Source organism: Symphodus melops, assembly GCF_947650265.1.
Source record: "Symphodus melops genome assembly, chromosome: 1".
Classification (NCBI taxonomy): Eukaryota; Metazoa; Chordata; class Actinopteri; order Labriformes; family Labridae; genus Symphodus; species Symphodus melops.
Genome location: NC_136691.1, coordinates 9063650 through 9083342, shown reverse-complemented (window position 1 = coordinate 9083342; position 19693 = coordinate 9063650). Strand labels below are relative to the sequence as shown.

Sequence of the window (19693 nt, the reverse complement as noted above, 5' to 3'; positions counted from 1 at the left end):
AATAAGCCGTAGCATATTTTTAGAAACAAAAAACAACCTACATACCACACTAATGATCGCGCTCCAAGTTCTCAAGGCAACACCTTCTTTAAAAAATATATATATATATATATATCTCACTACTGTTTATGGCCTTTGTCAGTTTGCTTCAAGGTGAGCAGCATCACAATGCTGCTAACTACAGTTCTTAACTGTCTTAGATCAAAACAGTATTTTATTGTTGAAAATTGGCCGTCGATTAACAGCAATTGCTTACAATTTAACTTTCAAATAAAGCTTATTGTTTTCTTAGTGCAAATACTCGTGATATCTTTCTGATATTGTGGTGCAATACTGTCACACTATAGCCTACATGAACATAACATGCATAATTTACCTCAACAGTGTCTCTGTCTCTCTGGATTACTTTGCTTGCTAATTTTGTTTTGTAATGTAGCATCATAGACAACAAAATCTTTTATTAGTCGGGTCATTTTGTTGTTGGTTATGTTTAACATGATGTTTATGTGCTGCGCGAATACAGTATGGGATTATTAAAATATGCGTACTGGCTGATAATTGTGCCCCCCCTAAGACTAAGGTCTGAGTGAATGAGAGGCATTTCCACATTGTCCCGGAAAAAATATGACTTGCAATGTATAGGATTTTTTATGACATGATTTTCATGATCAAAACTCCTTGTGAAAAACACTGCACACAATTGTACAACTATAAACTAAAGAGGCAAACAGGTGGCATTGGAGAGACAAAGGAAAGAAACAGAAAATATTTAAGAATCACTTAATTATGTACATAATAGCATCATATATATTATTAACATATCAGTGTTTTTATATTTTTCAGCTAAACCTACATTTAACAGAATAACTCATTACTTTGTTACAAGGCCTTGGTATTTTACATGCCGACTATATACAGAGACACTTAAATTGAACTGAGCCACTGTTGAAAGTTCCACGTCTGTATTTTTTTTTCTATGAAAAATTTAAATCGTTTTCAGTCTGAGACAAAGGAGTCATTCTTGTGTAAACTCCCAAAAGGTGGCTAGGTCTGGATTACTCCTTCGCTGAACTGAACAGTAATAATATGAATTGAGGCAAAAACAAAACCCTTTTCTGAAACAATGACGTTTTATTCAAAAGATGCGTGACATATACAATTATAAAATAATTTACATGGCATGCCTTGCTATCCATTCACTATAAACGTTCAGTCACCAAATCAGAATCAGAATCTTTTCAAGTTTTTTTCTCGTTTAAGTCTACATCTACAAATACAAAGCACATATCTTTTCAAAAGAAAAGTCAGATCCTACAATATCTACAACAGGTCATCTCATGAAATCTTTTTAAAGAGAATCCTTCACCTAAATCCACAGACGGTTCTGAACATGAACTCAGTGGTTTAAACTTGTGATTTTATGTGAACAATGTGTTTGAGTGCGTGTATGCTTAAAAAGCCATGACCACACGTTTAAAGAGAAGAGATTTAACACTGATGGGATTGGTAGACTGCACAGTTGAATACACACACACCTTGACTTGACAGTTACACTCGACATGACTAGTCTACCGACTACACTAAACCGGGCACTTACTCATTCACATCTTTTCCATCCAATGCAAACTTCACAAAAAGCCCTTTCCATACCTTCCTGACACAAACCCACCTTCCTATCTCACAATTCGGGCTACAATTTTTTCATGAACACAAAGAAATGCTTAGGAAAAAACTCCACAATATACAGTATGTATAGATACTTTATCTCCTTTAGGAAATAATCTCATAAATTAAATGTACAGACCAGCAACTGAGATGCTGAACTAAAAGAACAGAGAAAACTGTGGTGAAAAATGTTGACTAAAGATTTTTCCCCCCAAAAAATATTGCACAACTAACTCAAAATTATGGATATATTTTCTGACATGCTAACGTTCTTTCAATTTAAAAAAAAAAAAAAAAGGTTTCTACAATCAGCAGAGACTTTTTTGAAATTCTTTCTCAACCCCCTTTAAATCATCTTTGACAGACATGCATCACATTGTGATATAAGAAGATTGCACTAAAGAATTAAATAATCTCATCAACCCCAAGACCAAAACAGAGCTGGTCCAAAGTGACAGCTTTCTTTTATTAACAACAAGAATTGTGTTTTTATAGACCAATTTACCTTTTTACTATAGATTCTGGGCAGAGGCATTGTTTGGCACAAATGTTAGAGGTAATCTAATCACTAGTTGAAAAACTGCCTTTTCACCAAATGTGGCTACTTTCTTACTTAAATAGCCTACCCAGATCAAATTTATGTGCCTAAAAGTCCCCCCCCTCCGCTCTCCTCCATCAGCTGACCCTGATCTGTGTAGTTCAACACGACCACAAGCTTGACTGTCTGAAAGAAGGTAAAAAGATTTCAGTGACAGCTAAATAAATGAAAATGTCAATAGCTTCATCCTTCATTGGAGTTCTGACTTCAAAGATTCAGTGACAATGATTTCAGCTTGTGAACTTGTTTTTTGTGGTTGTAGCTGTTGAGTTAAACAGTACGACAGCTTGTTTCCACACCTGAAGTTACACTAAAACACAGTGGCGACAGGTGTAAACAGACATCTGTCAAAGTCACCAAAGTCTCTTTACAACATTTACATACAACTGATATGTATTTACATGACTTCTGGAGAGAGTATGAAATGGCATAGGTGAAATATACAAAAATATTCCTGTACCTTGCTTATATGCGTTTATAGTGTGGGCTCTATGAGCAGGGACAGCTTTCTCCTCCAAACTACACACTCACTTCACAGAAGTGACAGCAGGTGACACATCACTTCAAGCCAGAGATATTCAATCCAGGCCCTGGTGACATCTTCTTTTGCACCCATGTCACCATATGTGGATTTTTTTTCACTAAGGACAGGATATGTCAGTCAAAGCTATTCTGTAAGACCCTCCCACCAGACAGCACAGCATTTTTCAAATTCAGCTAACAGTCTCCCAAATAAAGCAGGAAAGATGAAAATCATGTTGACATGATAAAAAGATTGTATATCACAGACAATGACAATAATGTTAAATTCATATCGGAGTAGATAGACAAAATGTACATATAAATTAATCTGTGTAGCAGAGTAACATTTCTTTTTCCTTCAAAGTCCCAGGAAACCACATGAAAAAGACTGCAGTTCACCTAAACTATCTTCACTCCCAAGTGTTTTATCAGTGACACACCTTTCACAACATTAAAAAGTGTGAATTCTTAGTAGTGCTCCAGAATGACACATATATCTAAGCCTCCATTCCAGCTGAGATAGACTAAGATAGTAACAAAGTGAATGGCAGAGAGCAACGAAAACAAAGATCCTCCTACTCTCAGCCATGTAAAATCATTTAAGAAAGTCCTAAAAGCAAAGCAATATTACAAAGTGGTAACTGTTTTACTGAAATTTTGTACAGCAATGGATTTCAGTGCCCAGTAGTACCTGTGCACTCTGAGAAAAATAACTTCTTTGATCCCCAGAGTGTGGTTTTCAAGTATTACTGCTGCTTCATTTAAAAAACTGCACCATGACCTTTCCTCGTTCTCATTCGTTAGCACGTAACTATGAGCTTCTTCCAGCTTAAGCAGCATTTATTTGCATGATGATTACCAAAGCTCAGCTCTTTGGCCCTACATGCATCTGAAGGTGCCACTGACTGCCAACAGAGGAAATCTGAGGCTGTCCTTGTTGAATGCAGCCAATGCTTATTGCACCAACTCTAGTGGCAGCATTGTGCAGTGCAGCGTGATTGTTTCTCTCTATGACCAGGGCTTATTTTATTCTTCTCTCTCTCTATAATATAAAGTTGAAACAAATCTCAAATCAAACAACTGTGCCCCTTCAACAGATGCATTTTAATCCTAGGTATAACAGAGTTATTGTGGGGGGGGGGGTCCTCATTTGAGGCGTTGGGTAACATTGGCTAAAGCCACAGCAAAGGCCTGCACAGCAGAGAAGGGATACTGGAAGTCCAGGATGTAGGCATTGCCATCGATCCTACCAAACTGCATCACCTGTGTAATAAAACAAAGCAGAAAAAGTTAACGGAGCACAGATTAAAGGCAACAAAGAGACAAATTAAGTACAAGCAGCGAGTGATGCTTCTTACCTGTCTGCCTTCAAGTTCAATTTGAAAGTTCTTGGCAGACTCTTGGGTGACACGCCCACCAAAGTCCAGCTGGTAGACCTGCGTGGCTTCATTCCACAGTGGCTGCTTGTTGGCCATGACATACACAAAGCCCTGGCTGCCTAGCCCTCTGTCCTCCTTCTCGTTGGCTTTTCGACATTTGATCTCGTCCAGTTCGCTGGCTGCCCTCAGATTCCTCTTACTCTTCCAGCCCTTCTTGCCGCTCTGGCACTGATTGAGCAGCTCGTCCCCGCTGATGAACAGCTCTGGCTCACTTTCTGAACTGTCTTGGAACTCACTGTTGGCGGTGGCTTTGCTTAGCTTCTTTGCCTTCAGCTGCTGTTCTTTCTGCCCCTTCAGCTTCTTCTTGTCTCTTCCTCCCAGGCGAGGACTAGAAATGAGCGAGTTAAAATCACCTAAAGCTCTGCCCTCCTTTTTCGACTTGCTCCCTTCGGCCAATGACGGCACGTTAGCTTCCTCTGCACGTCCATCTGCCCGCTTACGGTTCTTTTTGCTGAACTTCTCGGACCTTTGTGGAACCGGGCTCTCGGTCAAGGAGAGAACCTCCTGAAAACCCTCACCAGCCTCTGCCATGGCCTCCTGTAATCCTCCCTGATTCTGCAGCTCTGCCGGGGGTGGCGGAGGAGGCGGTGGGGGAGGGGGAGGAGGCGATTGAACATTTTTGTCTATTGCCATGTGGGAGGCTTTGGGTGGTAGTGGCACTGCAGGACTGGGCATAGGTGGACAGGAGTTGTAGGTACCCCAAGGAGTGTGAAGGGCGATGGGGGGAATGGGGAGTCCAGAACAAGCACCACCTCCAGGATAGAGAGGGGGGAGGGGGCAGCAGGCGAGGTTTGCCAGGTTTGTGGGGTAACCTGGAGGTAAGACAATGGTGGTATCCTGCTGTGAGAAGGGCACAGGGGCTACCACCTCCTTTGGGGAGGAGCAGGGGCGAGGTGACCCTGGGATTGGCTGAGCCTGTGCTCCCGGATAAGCAGTAGCTGGAGGGTACTGAAGTGAGATTTGGTAGCCTGCAGCCGCTGCAGCTGCTTGAAAGGATGCAGCACTGGGACTGGTGGGGGACTTTGGAGAGAGGACAAAAGGCAGTCTGGAAACATCCAAGTGCTGAGATGGGCTCAGAATAAGTGGGGGTGGCTTGTGTGGTCCAGGGGGGCCACTGGGATTTAGCATCGCTGTCCTTTCCTGAGGAACCCACACTTCCTCTGTGGCAGCAGGGTCCCACTGATAGGGAGGTGGGCGTTTGACAACCAGCCCTGATGCATCACTTCCTCCCAGTGCGAGATGCCTCAGTGACTGATTCAGTGTTTCATCCTCAGTAAAAGCTGAATTAACATAATCAGCTCTGTCTCTGTTGCTCACTCCTCCTGTTGCACTCCCAGGCGCTTCAAGAGAGCTCAGCAGGTTGTAAGAAGACTGGGAGGCCAGAGCAGTGGCACTGTTGGAGTGAACAATAACTGTGCTGTGTGGTGCTCCAGTCCCTGGAGGAAAATCCTGTCTGATAATAGTTCCTCCTGCAATTCCATTAGCACTACCTGGAGCAGTGCCTCCAACACTGGATCCAGTGCTACACTGACTGCAGGTGTATAAGGCTGTTGGCACCCTCTGCTGGAATGAGGCTGCTAGTGCACTACTATTTTTGGCCTTAGGAGGCAGTGGTCTGGGGGGTTCCAGAATCTGTGAAACTTTAAGTGCGGCCTCTCGGCTATTCCTCCTGAGAGTGGCGTGGATGAGACTGCTGTCCAGCCTCTGTCCAGGGTTCCTGCCAACAGTATTGTTTTGATTGGCTGAGTCAGGATATGGAGGCGGGTCCCCACTGGGTATGGAATAGCGAGGAGCTGTGAGTCTGTTAAGGGTGGCAGAGGCATAGGGCAGCTGGATCTTCCTGTCACCTGAAGAGGATGATGAGGAGGTGACCCTGAGAGTGGCAGAGCTGCCAGGTCCCTGGAGAGTGTAGACATTCTGATTGCAGACAAGGCGCGTTCGAGGGCGACACACTTCCTCCACATTCCCACTGCTGTCAAACGTAGTTATCCTTTCATATCCCAGCGGTGTGGGGTACTGGGCTTGCTGTTGACCAGAAGAATAAAGTGGAAACTCGCCCTTTTTTAGACAAAGGTCTCCGGGGGGAGGAGTACCACTAGTACCTCCCCCTGATCCAGATGCAGCATTTGAGGCTGCGGTGGAGGCTGAAGCTGAAGCGGAAGCAGCTGCAGCGGCTGCAGCGGCCACAGCAGCAGCTACTGTCCCTGGGTAGGGGGGTGGCGGGTTCATCTTGCTGAGCTCCAGAGGGGAACTGAACACCACAGAGTCACCCTCAGCTAGCTGTGGAGTTGGCCGAGTGCTTTTGATCTTCAGAAGATGCTCCTGTTCACCGCCGGCTGTTCTCTCCACCACTAAATCAGTGGGTGGATGAGGGATCTGAATCTGCAGCGCTCCCGTCTGGAACATAACTGCGCCTGGAGGCTGACCTGATGACATGGGGGGAACAGGAATTTGTATTTGGAACTGCTGCTGCTGTTGAAGTTGATGGTGGTGTTGTTGTTGTTGTTGCTGCAGCTGATTTTGCTGCTGCTGTGATTGCTGTTGGTGATGCAGTTGTTGCTGTTGCTGGAGGTGTTGCTGTATTTGCTGATGCTGCTGTTGGAGTTGTTGTTGTTGCTGTTGCTGTATGTGCTGCTGAAGCTGATGTTGATGCTGCTGCTGTTGTATGAGTTGGATCTGCTGCTGGATGTGCTGTTGTTGAAGCTGTTGCTGCTGCTGCTGCAAATGTTGCTGCTGGAGCAACTGTTGCTGCTGTTGTTGGTGGAGCTGCTGCTGCTGCTGAATTTGTTGTTGGTGGTGCTGAATTTGTTGTTGGTGGTGTTGCTGCTGTTGTTGGTGGTGTTGCTGCTGTTGTTGGTGGTGTTGCTGCTGTTGTTGTTGGTGGTGTTGCTGCTGTTGTTGATGGTGCTGCTGCTGTTGTTGGTGTTGTTGATGGTGCTGCTGCTGCTGTTGTTGTTGTTGATGGTGACTCTGTTGTTGTGAGGGATGATGAGAAGGTGGAGGTCCCACCATGAGGCGACCCATTTCTAGGCCCCCAAAGATGACCTGACCAGGACTGGAGTACCGGTTGGGGACTGTGTACTGGGCTGTCAGGATGGTGTCCTGGCTTTGGTCTGACCCACTGGCAGAGACCCCAGAAGGGGTCGCTGTGGGATTGGTTAGGATATCTAGCTGAACATTTTGATTGGCCAGGAGCGACTGGACCAGACCGATACTTTGGGCAGGGGACATGGCCTGGGCAGGACTATGGATGGGTGCAATAGGGATGTTGACGGTGCATGGAGGGTTGTCATCAGCTCCACCAGCAGGGCCTGTGACAGGCAGATCGTCCTCATCCTCACTGAAGACATTGGGGCTGAAGACAGGCAGATTGATGTAATCCATGGAGATTTTGCGTACCTCTGGTAGGTAGATGGTCATCTGTCTGGGCTGCAGATGGAGGAGGCTGGTCTTATAGATGACTATAAGGAACAGTAAAGAATTACAATGAATTTAAATTACTCAAAATTACTGTTACTTAGATATTCATTTGGTGGTTGTTGTTGAAGGCTAACTCTTTCAATAGTTACCTGCACCAAGATTGGTTGGCAAGAATGTGGCCAGCCCCACTATCTTGAACTTTGTTCCCCAAATATTGGATGTAACCTGAGCAAGGTAATTTTGCTACAATACAGAGAAAAAAAGAAATGTCTTATTTGCAAAATAATAATAATAATCACCCACACAAGCATTCGAACTAGCCAATATTTGAGTGCCACAATCATTCAGGGAAAAACAACTAACATGTCCTTTACCTGAGTGATGTCATCCAGAGGAAATTCCCTCCGTGTTAGGCTGGGCGATCCAATAGAGGGTTTACGTATGGGTAACCGTGGAGACCTGGAAATCTCTTGTGTAGCACGGGACAGTTTGGGCGATTTTCTGGGATCAATATTGATCCTGTTGGTAAAGGGACAAACTAAGTCTCTACAGAGAAGGTAGCGAATAAAAGAAGAAGGTTTAGGCATGCAGTGAAGCAAACAGTAGAACATTTTAAACTGAAATGGGTTATTTAAAGGAAGAGAGTCATGATTTTAAAGACAACTGGAATTTTACATAAATTACAATTGTCATGCTTTAAGAATAATTTAGAAGTCTTTGCATTCATTTTTGTATTTCATGCTGTACTGAGTAACTACACCAAGCAATGACTCTCTGCCGTCAAATTATCTTTATTCATGCTGGAGTGGGATTTATGGGGGGAATTAAATGTTGAAAAACATTTGTTACATAGTTTAAACTGAACAAACAAAAACAGTTTCATTGTTCAAACTGAATTATTATGATTTTTAAACTGCCTTTTCTTCTCTGTAATCTGTTGAATATCATATATACTGTAGTGTATACTATAACACTGTAGTGTTTGAGCTCCAGAAAAAGTCTCACACATACTAAAAGAAATATCAGCGAAAGGTGGCATGCATGTTCAAACAGGTTTGTTTTTAGGTTACCTGGGCAGTTTGGGGGATTTGCTGCCCCTGGATATCTTTGGAGATTTCTTGCCCACCCAGTCGTCACTCAGCTCAATGTCACTAGAGTCTGAGCAGTTACAGCTGTCAACCATTGCAGATATCAGACTGTTTCCATAGATCTCATCTGAGGAGACAAAAGTAAGAAAAAAGGTGGAATGGCGTCAATTTGGTGAAAACAGGAAATTGTAAATGTGTATTTTGCTAAATAAATGAGCAGAAACCTCAGTACTTAATGTCCAATCCCTTTCTTCCAGTATTTAAACATTTAGACCCTGTCGATCCAAAACATTGCTTTTCTTGTTTAAATTCTTTCTTTTATCTCATTCATGCAGTCCGTGGATCACTGCTGCTCCATTTTAGGTCAAGCTAATTTATTTGATAGACATTAAAGTGTGGATGGGCTGGAACCATTTCATGGCTGGCTTCATTTATCACTGCATGGGGAGTGTGCAGGTTGATTTATGAGGAACCCAGAGGCCATAAGAGCCCCCATTAAGCAGCTTTTAATTAACATGGGCCCAGTCTGCTCTCTGTGACTGAAACGCACACTCACTCTGAGTGCCAACTCAAGAAACTCAAATAACCGGAAAAGTACTGCAGCAGGCAAATGTTCAGAAGTCCTATTTGAGAACCCAGTTAACTTTGATTAAAACATGGTCAACAAAAGGATGTTTTTAGGCAAGACGACTTCAAGATGTGACTCTGGAGATTTCTCAAGCTGAACAGGAAACTGTGTTTTTAAAGGAATATTCTTACTTTCAGTTAGGCTCCCAAAATGAAACTAAGTTTTACCTGTTTTCCCATCTGTCTTTGGATCCATAATGACAAACTCTGGACGCAGTTTACTTATCCGTCGGCCTTTGAGGATGGGCACCAGACCTCCGAGGTACTCCAGGTAAAGAGTGTAGCAGGGCCCTCCCACCTCAGGGTTGTCCTCCGTACGCTTCATAGTACAGTGCAGACGCTCGTTCCCAGCTGTTGGGTAGCTCACAAAGTCCCGCATGTTGTTGGGATCTGGGATGGGAGGCTGATAGACAAAATACTGGGTTTTTATTGTAGACCAGAAAGTCACAAACATTTTTAATTCTGAAAAAAATTAAAAAGCTTTTTATGTTGAGATTTTTTTGCCTCTGATCATTTCATGCAAATTATGTCTTGCTTGCTTTTAGACAGTGACATCTATGTCTACACTGGGATGCATCAGGCACATTATTTTTGTGGCTTTAAAGAAATGGAGCACCGCCTGCTCTGCGTTACCTTGATGGTGGGGACGAACGCAGTCGTGACGTAAGAACAGAGGCGAGAAGGCATGGTGAGCTTGGCAACATCTTTTTCCTCCTTCACTGCTGTGGCGATGCCCTGCTGGCAGAGGAGCTGCAGGCTGGCAACACGGTGCTCCACTCGCACGACGTAGAGAACAGGGCCGCATGCCAAGAACAGGCGAGAGTCCCGGTGACCCCAACACAGCGTAGTGATGGGCCGCTGCAGGGTGGTGGAGAAGACAAATCAGAGAAAGAGGTTAAAACTGCTTTGTCATATTTCATAATGCCCTCATCCTTTCAAAAAGGTTATTGTCCACCATGAGGGGCTGGTACATGTTCATGGCTGTGATATAATTCTTTCTTGAGCTTAAATTATAAAGGAAAGAAAAAAAAAAGGAGACGACTAAATACTATGGAAGCACGGTCTTTCCTTCCACTGCTGTAGGCACTCATCCACACTCTGCAACCACTACTCAACTGCTTATAAGAAAACAAAGACTGGATGGCACTAAACTTCCAAAAACTGAATAAACACTAAACTGAGGTACTTCTGTTCACCCCCCGGTACTTTATCTGTATTAAAAAAATAAATTAAAAAAAAAGACTTGGCCCACTGTCTTCTTTTGTGAAACCCTGTGCAAAAAACCTTGCCATGACTATTGATTCAACTTTCAAAATCCACAAATAAACTCAATTGTCAACGGCTGCTTCTTCCAACTATGAACCTTAAGAAAAGTAAAACCTTTTTATCATTTGAAGATACAGAAAAACTCCTCCATGCTTTTATGACGTCCCGCCTGGACTACTGCAACTCCCTCTATACGGGAATCAGCCAGTCGTCCCTCTCGCGGCTGCAGTACGTTCAAAACGCTGTCGCAAGATTTTTTAACAGGTACACGAAAACATCAGCCGTGCACTCGCCTCACCTAATGACGAGACAATGTTCTCAGAACTTGGAACCTTTCCAAGTTTTACAAAATGTATTTCACTTTAGAATAGATTATTCATTTTCTGATTTATTTATAAATACATCTATTAAGTGATATATTATAATTAACTAATCATTGAAGGAAAAAAAATAACATTGACTGAGTGGAAGTTTAAACCAAAAAATATAAACCCAATCGATGTTTGAAACTGTAAAGGTTGATCACCTGTGCTGGCGTGTCCAGTGTGTAGATGTGTTCGCCCCGAACATTGTAGAACTTTACAACAGCATTCCTGGTGGGGGGAGGACAGGTGGAGTCAGGGGGGAGGAGGGCCCGCTCCATCCCTGCCACTGCAAGGAGGTCCCCCTGTGAGCACCACTGGACCACCACATCTGCAGAACAAGTCACAGCATCATATAGAGAGGAGAGGCGATGACTCTGACAAAAGATAGAAGGTGAGGAAGGGAACCTGGGCATGCATTAATGAGACAACACCCACGCACCTTTCAGACCGGTGCGGATGAGGGTGGGAGAGAGGTCGTCATAGTTATTCATCAGGCTGATGTCTCCAGAGGTGAAGCTGACGGTCAGCAGTGGTTTCTGGCTGTGCACTGAGGAGACACACAGAACAAAAAGGGTTTTGGAACAAATGCCTATTTTCACTTTTAGGAATCGGTGACTGCACATCTGTGAAGGTAATGAAATGCAATAAAGATTGTCCGCTTGACTTTCATCATCAACAGAGAGAGAAAAAAAAAAGTCAGGCTTTCATAAAAAGAGCATCTTGCATTTGTAGCTTCCAACACTCACACATTGATAAAAACAGTGTCAACAGATTGTGATTCATTTCATGAGCAGTATGTGTTGTGTTGTCCGGGGTGGACTAAAGCACAAACTGGGAACATGACTCAGGCCCCGCGTCCGCCCAGCGGTTTTTTTTCTGAGCAGAAAAGCGCTGGCTGTGCGCTCGGAAGTGTGTCTGCTACATGTCCGTCCTGTCTCCATGACAACAGTTTGTTGACGACGGCCGCTGTATAAAAGACACGGCTCCGTTACTCTTTACTGCATGTTTTTGTTATATTTGAGATCGTTTGCTGCCTTCACTATGAGCATCAATCCGAATATTCTCGCCCTCCTGCTTTGTCGGGATGATGAGCTTCATAATGACGGCCCCGCTGTCACGGCTCCGACACGGAGCGAGGAGGGTGGAGGTACAACACGATCTGTAGGAGACAACAGTAAGGGGAATATCGCCGACTTGTCCAGGAGTTGCTACTGGATGAAGCCCGTCATATTTTAGGCTTATGAAACTGAAACAGATGAGTACCAGCCATTCGATACGATACCTTGTTGTCAACCAAAGCCATCAGCTGATACGTGCATGAATCTTTACTCCTCACTCTCACAAGAAAAGTCGAAGCCAAGTTTGATTCAAGAAACCAAACAATGAAATTGTATTAAAGTCTTTCAGTGTAAGTCTGCAAAAACTGAAATAAATAGATTATAAAGTTGATTTGTCTTCCTTTTTTGTACAGCCAACTCCAGGTATGACATAAACACTGCTACAAGACTTGGCTCAGGATTTAATGACACTCCATATTTTAGACACAGCAGTGATAATGGGTCATCACCATAGATCATGAGAGAGATCTGACAGGTGGAAGAATAAGCAAAACCTGCCGTCTCAGTCAGATTGTCGATTTGAGAGATCAATTCTATCAGGAGCCAATCAATTACGATCGGCCGGTTTAATTAGCGAGTTAGAGCATTATCACTGCTTTTAGCTAAGGCAAGCACTTTTTCAGCTGAACCACTTGGCCAATGATGAGGTGAAGGGGGGAAAAAATAGCAGGAGGATGAACCTCACAGATACCGTAGAGTCTACGCAACTGGGACACATTAAGCTGAAGAGAAAAGAAGGCACAAAGAGAAAACAGGAACCATTAAAAATGAGGTCATTATGAGAGTGGGAATACACAAGAAGCAGAAGGAGGGTCAGTAAAGAAACTGGACTGAGTCCTACTTCTCCAGACACACAATGGATATTGATATTGGTGTACGAGTCCTAAAAATCCTGAAATAAGTTTAGTTGGAGGGGAATCTACACTTCAGGAGTCTGTCTCTTTAAGATGTTATATCACATATGGGCTATATCCTTAAATGTGCCGTTAAACTTCAAGACATAGTCTTAGTATAATTCAGGCCAGCAGCATTGTAATATGAATCGCCAGTGTTGCTTCATTACATCTTGAGTCGAGACAAAATGTTTAATTTTCTGAGAGGCTGGGACTGTGCACTTGTGCGTACTGTAAGTGTGATGCACATGAGCCTGCTGACGCACACTGCTGCTAAGACAACAGCTAACGCACAATTAAGAGCAATCGAGAGGTCCAGAGAGAAAGCTTAGCCCAATGTCAGTGAGTTCTCTTCCACCGCAGCTATCTTGTTATAATCTTTTGTTTGAATACTTAAAAACGAGCAGAAAAGCGGGGAATTGGTTGAGCAGTCACTTTCATACAACCTTAGATGGCTCGCATGTCTGGGAGATCAGTATTAATAACCTTATCTTTTTAAAGCTGGCCAAACATTACATGATTTTTTAAATCTCATCAAATTTTAAAACCATGGGAGACCAGAGAGACATAAGGACGGTTTCAATCCCTTTTATATCATAATCTCACTCACACACACACACACACACACACACACACACACACACACACACACACACACACACACACACACACACACACACACACACACACACACACACACACACACACACACACACACACACACACACACACACACACACACACACACACACACACACACACACACACACACACACACACACACACACACACACACACACACGATGACTCAGTCAGACCAGGAGACCACACACCTGCTGTTCGTAAAGATTAAACAGGCATAAGATCTCAGACACAAACTCTTATGATCAAATGAGACTTCAGAATAAAAACAAATATGTCGGATGATTAACACGTGATTAATACTTGTTATCATTTAGATGATTTAGGAGTTATAAATTGTTTTAGACTCTTAGACATAGTTACCATCGTCTTTAAGCAGCGTACCTTGTGGTGGGGAGTAGTCGTCAGAGTCGGTGTCACTCTCACTGCTGTCCTCCACCAGGAAGCTGGGATAGTTCCAGGACATGCTGACAATGCCGTCCGACTCGTGCAGCAGAATGTGGGCCAGCATGCGCCCGTGGCAGTCCATCACGATCACTTGTCCATCGGCCGTACCAAACAGCACCTGGAGAGAAATAACAAAGGGTTATTAAGAAATGTATGACAGAAATGTCTGTTGGAAACAAAAACAGAAGAGAAAAGACGACACGGGAGGCACACTTCAAAATAAAAAGGGGGGGGGGGGGGGGGGGGTGACAGACGGAGAGCAAAAAAAAAAACAAGACTAAGGCAAGAAAGGTAAAACAAACTGTAGGTAAAGACAGTATGAAGTCAATGAACAGAGACATACATGCTGACTAAAACTTTGAAATCAAACCTGAGCTGAAAATGTAAAGCCATGCATGCCTTATAAAACCACAACATGTTAAAAACAGAGTTGTTGTTGTCACTCAAAGATGATCTCCCTTTAAACTTAACATACTTAAGTTGCCCCCCCACCTCCCCACAAAAAAAAAAATCTAAGCCTTCAACATCTATCAGCTTACTTTGGCATGGTGCTAATCTAAGATATGTCATAACCACTACTGCTCTGCAAAAACATGTGACTGTGTTTGTGTTACCTGCTGGTCATCAGGGGTCCAGATACCACAGGTAATCTGGCTTTCCAGGTTTATCTCAGAGGACCAGTGTCTCTGTCCACTCACTGATCCCACCAGGACGAAGCCATCGCGGTACGAGATAAGAGCCTGGGTGCCATCGTGGGACCACGTGAAGTCACTCACCTGCAGAGCAGCAGATAAACGAGTTAAAAATCAAATACCCATCTTTGTATACAGCTGATTTTTGTTGTTGTTGTTGTGTACACTAAAAAGAATTCAGATTTTATTTTCTTACAAACAACTGAAATTATGACCTGTTACACTCATTTAACACACTGCCTCCAGGAGTGACATGCAAAATAGTTAGACTTTGTGAAAAAAAAAAGAAAAGGAAAAAAAAAAAAGTTTACTCTGGAATTCATAATTTTGTTAATAAAGATAAAACAGGGAAAATTACAGTGCATGCCCTGAGGTAGACTGGTAATAGTAAAGGGCCCTATCATGCCATAAACAGGGAGTGCATCCGTTAATGTCACTTTAAATTTACACATTTGCACTTTAATTAAAATGTTGACCTTAAGGGGAAGAAAAGAGGAGCAATTTCAAACGGTATGAGCTACACATTTTAAGAGAAAGGTTAAAGGCTTAGGTTGTCATCAGTTAAATAAATTAAATAATGAAAAAAATAATGTGCTGTCAGGATGTGTTCGACTCTGCTCAGCAGTTTGTAGTGATTGATAGATCAAGCCTATCCAGCATGTTTGTCTGGCTGTTATTATTCAAATCAACAAGTCAAATGTTTTTGTTTTTTTTGTTATCCAAGTTGGGGAAGAGGAAGAAGACTTTGTCTAACAGTTAGTCAGAATATGGTGGGACATGTGCAGGAATAAAGCTTGATGGTACAGGTGTACAGGTGAATGTGATTGATGTTATATTCATAGACATCGTTTCATGAAACCATCATGTTTACAAAGAGATTACAAGCTCGCTGAGGAGATGGTGAGGGGGTGTGATTTCGTGTTTACTTCTTCCCACTCCTTTTGGAGATGTCGCTATTTGAAGCGTCCAACCTTTTTTAACTGCATTATGCTGTCCACTGTTTGTAATTATTATTTAGTTTCCATCTGGTTTTTTTATCTTCACATTTATCTTATGTTACAGGTTCAGAATAAAAAAAAAATCAAATCAATTATTTTGTAGAAGTACTAGCTGAGCTTATACTGGGATTGTTGCAGTTATTTAAATGCCCTGCGTTGCTTCTTAGAAATTGTCTTGAGAATAATAATATTCTTGATTTTCTTACTGCCTAAGAAGAGAAACAATGTCTTATAATTCATGCGTTTCTTCTTTTATACTATCATCCCTGTGTTTTTTTTGTTGGTTTTTTTGTACCTGTGCTCCCCTGTCATTGACAAGCTCCACAGACCAGCGGCCCTCATACTGGATCCAAACAAAGATCCCTCCATCTGTATCACAGGTGGCCAGTTTCTGGAAGGGCTCATTCCATCGCACCAAGACCACCTGAAAGACACACAAAGAAATGTAATGATTAGAGAGTCCTTTGCCTGAGCCATTGTCTGTCGTCCTCAACACTGTTCTTTTCTGAAACACTACACTTCTCAGAGAGACGGGTGATACAATGAAATCATTCCAGATTGTGTTTCGTGTAGAATTGAAGACAAAGACTTCCAGCAGTCGCCTTTTCTATGACCGAGCTCCCGCCTCTCTGAGCTACAACAGATAATGTGAGATGATCATAGTGCATTGTCAGAGTGCCCTTGATCCAGACTTTGCACCTTTCCCTGCACACTCACTGCAAAGTCGCTCTACATTGGAGCGCCAGCTGAAATGCCTAAGATGCAGAAAAAGAGAAACCAAGAGCCCAGATTTCAGTGAGCTAAATTTAGCACCCAACTCGACGGAAATATCACAAAGTGGGTTAACCTCATTTTGAAAAAGTTACAAAAGGAGCGCTGCGAATATCCATAACATTCAATCAAATGACGTCTTTTTGTAGGCCAACCCAGAAGAAGCATCGCCGCGGGGTCTATTAGGGATCCACCTGTGGGATTTTTGCATTGGATTTTGGGTCGTGGCAGAATCAGCTGTTTTGACAAGCTAGCAAAAAAAATCCTATCTTAATTAATTGATTATTAATCTAATATTTGCAAAAGCAGTGAAAAAAGGTCACTAGAGGGTCGTCAGGCGGACTAGAGAAGGAGTTGCCAGCGTGATGTCACCGCCTTTTTTTTAAGGAGGCGTAAAAACTTAAAATTCACAAGTGGGGGTAACGTAGTTGATCTCGTCTAACGAAATGAATCTCTTATGTTTGTGTTAACCACAGACCTTAACACAAACCCATTCAAAATCCCCACTTCAGGATAGAGAGGATAGACCCCATGGCGCTCAAATGCTAACTTGCTTCCGTTTTTTTAGGACTTTTTCCTGTGGCGCTCTATGAATAGCTGGTGTTCTGTTTCAAAGCTCATTTCATTTTTATATCTTTTTGGAAAACATTAAGTCAGTCCCAAGAGATATATTTAACTGATCTGCCTCTTACACCATGACTCACATCTTTCTGTATTTGCCCAAAGATCACTGAACAAAGACAAAGCGCATAATAAACCAAAGGAATGGGTTGCAGAGATGGAAGTTGTTGATCACTGGCAGAGACTGGTATAGATCAAACTATTCATAACCTCTTTCTTTGTCAGTGTCGCCCATTATTGTCCATCCAGCTTCCTCCTCTGTCTGTGTCACTATCTGTCTGGTCCTCTGTAGCGTGACTCAGCCTATTCCCAGAGGAAAATAATCCTGAGCAGGGAGCAGCTCTGCTCTTGTTGGGCGCTGCACGTGGCAGGGCGGGTTTTAGCGAGGCTTATTCTCTCTGAGGGAAAGTCCAACAGATCAGTGGCTGAGGGCCGGATAAGCCAGTGAGTCTTGCTCTTCTCCCCGAACAAAAGCAACAAACAAAGTACAACACACATGGTTAAATGCAACAGGCAATCCTACAATCTACATGGGAAGTTATAGAAAATCCAAAGTGAAATGTCCCTTAAATTAAGAAATCCATCTGAAAATAGAGCCCTCTGAATTTGGATCTCTTGAAGCTGCACATATACTTTCAAGTCAAATGACGTCCATTTCCTACATACTGAGGAGACTCCCCAGCGAGTTGGAAATAGGTGGATGGCTCTGTGAACATACAGTAGTTTGGCAACAATTTGAGTTCAGCTGGTGATTGATCACATGCTGATTTCATACACAACACTACTTTCCCTTTGCAGAAAAATAGTCACGTTTTTTTTCTTCTTCTTACTGAAGTGCTATAAAAAAAAAAACCCATTGTGTTAGATATGTTTTGGTCAGGCTGGAGTGTTAATCACCACTATGTGGACGAAGACGTCGAAGGTTTGAATACTTAAGTTAAGCTATACATGATGTATTTTTAGTGCACTGCTCATTCAGTCGCTACACTGAGGTAACTCCAGGTACGGAGCAAAATTGTTTCAGTTTAACTTCCCAATAAATCACTATTTGTCACCACGTCTTCTATTGTTGCGTGTCATAAAAGTGATGGGAGACAGGATTATCTTCGGTGAATTCCCAGTGATCTATCTCACACAAACATGTTTATGTGAATTCATTGCGTGCAACTCTGCGGCGTAATGAGTCAACAGTAGAATTCATAGCCCTCTTGGCCCTGCTCCCTCAGCATTAAGGTGTCTACTGATCCAGATTTACCATGCTTTTACTCCCACTCCCAGTGGTATAAATCCTAATGTTGCTCTATAGGTGCGTCTCAGTTGGGAAGCCACAGGAAAGAGGACATAATGAGTATGTGGCCTGTTTCAAGCCTGCAGCTCAAGTCCCTCTATCATTATGACCGACTTAACCATATTCACAGATCATTAAGAAATGGCCATTTATCACTCAGCCACAGTGGTCACCTGGTGCAGTAGTGCTCACTGTTTGAAGTTCACAGGCCTCTGTAGAGGTGTAGACGAATATCCTTGTTGAAGGATCTCACTTGGGAAATATAAAACCGTGTTGATACAACAACACTGCACTGTCTGCACACTCAGGGGAGCCAAATAGATTTTCTGAACAGGATCATAAACTAGTTCAGTTCGAGCCAGTGTAGTTATTAGGTTTTGGATTAGTTAGAAAATGCAGTTTGGATTATTTTTGTCATCATGCACTGTGCTCACAGAAAGAAGAGAAAGGGACTGTGGTCTGCACGTGTGCACACTGAACAGACGCTTCAAAAAGGTGAGAGTAATCCGTGTTTGTGTCTGTAAATTTAGCTCAGTCCGGAGATTAGTGGAGGCTGGTCAGGCATCCCGTGAGGGGACAGCTGAGCACCTTGCTGTGACACGGCAATCTGGGAGATCAGACGTCACATGGAGGGAGACAGACAGGATAAGGGTGAGAAGCCACAGGACAACTAGGTGCAAAAGGGATCACAGACAGGGAGGCACGTGCATGCGTGCAAACCCATCCACACTTGGAAACTAGAATATCATCATCAACTATTATGGTGGAAGCGACACAACAGTTTGTTTTGACCGACCTATTTGATTGGACGAGAAGCATTCAAGGAGCGCTAACAGCTACAGGACTTGACTCACTTTCTTCAAAACAATCTTAGTTTTGATTGCTCAAGCCGACATCTACAACTCACGTGGGCCAATTAAAAAGAAGCAAAGACGCTCTTCTTTCATTGGCTGTAGGATGACTACAAACTGTACGCAACACTTAATAGCTGCTAGCTTAAATGCTGAAAAGCATCTGGTAGGAATGGAGCAGGAAAATGTTCCAGTAAAATTGCTGGTGAAGTGAAATAAATGATTAAAGAAACAAACTACTAAATGCTGTTTGCAGAACTGCAATACAAAAACAATATCAAAACACAATTATTCTGAATGCCAGCACAAAGTAGAGCCATGCTTAAATCCAGTACATTAGGACCCTTATCATGATGATGATTTATTGAATCACGATTACAAT

At 42.9% G+C, this 19693-nt stretch overlaps 1 protein-coding gene across 7 annotated transcripts in view; it reads right to left on the bottom strand.

Annotated features, from left to right (window-relative positions):
* Positions 1-1111: 1111 nt before the first annotated feature.
* Positions 1112-19693, bottom strand: part of tulp4a (TUB like protein 4a) — a 29492-nt gene continuing 10910 nt past the window's right edge. For 6 of the 7 annotated variants that reach the window (XM_079361415.1, XM_079361413.1, XM_079361411.1 and 3 more), the window contains 12 exons: positions 16076-16204; positions 14705-14866; positions 14028-14208; positions 11430-11537; positions 11152-11318; positions 9993-10217; positions 9528-9762; positions 8715-8859; positions 8019-8190; positions 7794-7887; positions 4144-7685; positions 1112-4048 (listed from right to left, as the gene is read on the bottom strand). In XM_079361415.1, the coding sequence (XP_079217541.1) occupies positions 3932-4048; positions 4144-7685; positions 7794-7887; positions 8019-8190; positions 8715-8859; positions 9528-9762; positions 9993-10217; positions 11152-11318; positions 11430-11537; positions 14028-14208; positions 14705-14866; positions 16076-16204 (5277 nt within the window). In that variant the 3' untranslated portion in view covers positions 1112-3931. The remainder of the gene's footprint in view (positions 4049-4143; positions 7686-7793; positions 7888-8018; positions 8191-8714; positions 8860-9527; positions 9763-9992; positions 10218-11151; positions 11319-11429; positions 11538-14027; positions 14209-14704; positions 14867-16075; positions 16205-19693) is intronic. The other variant, XM_079361416.1, reaches the window with a different exon arrangement.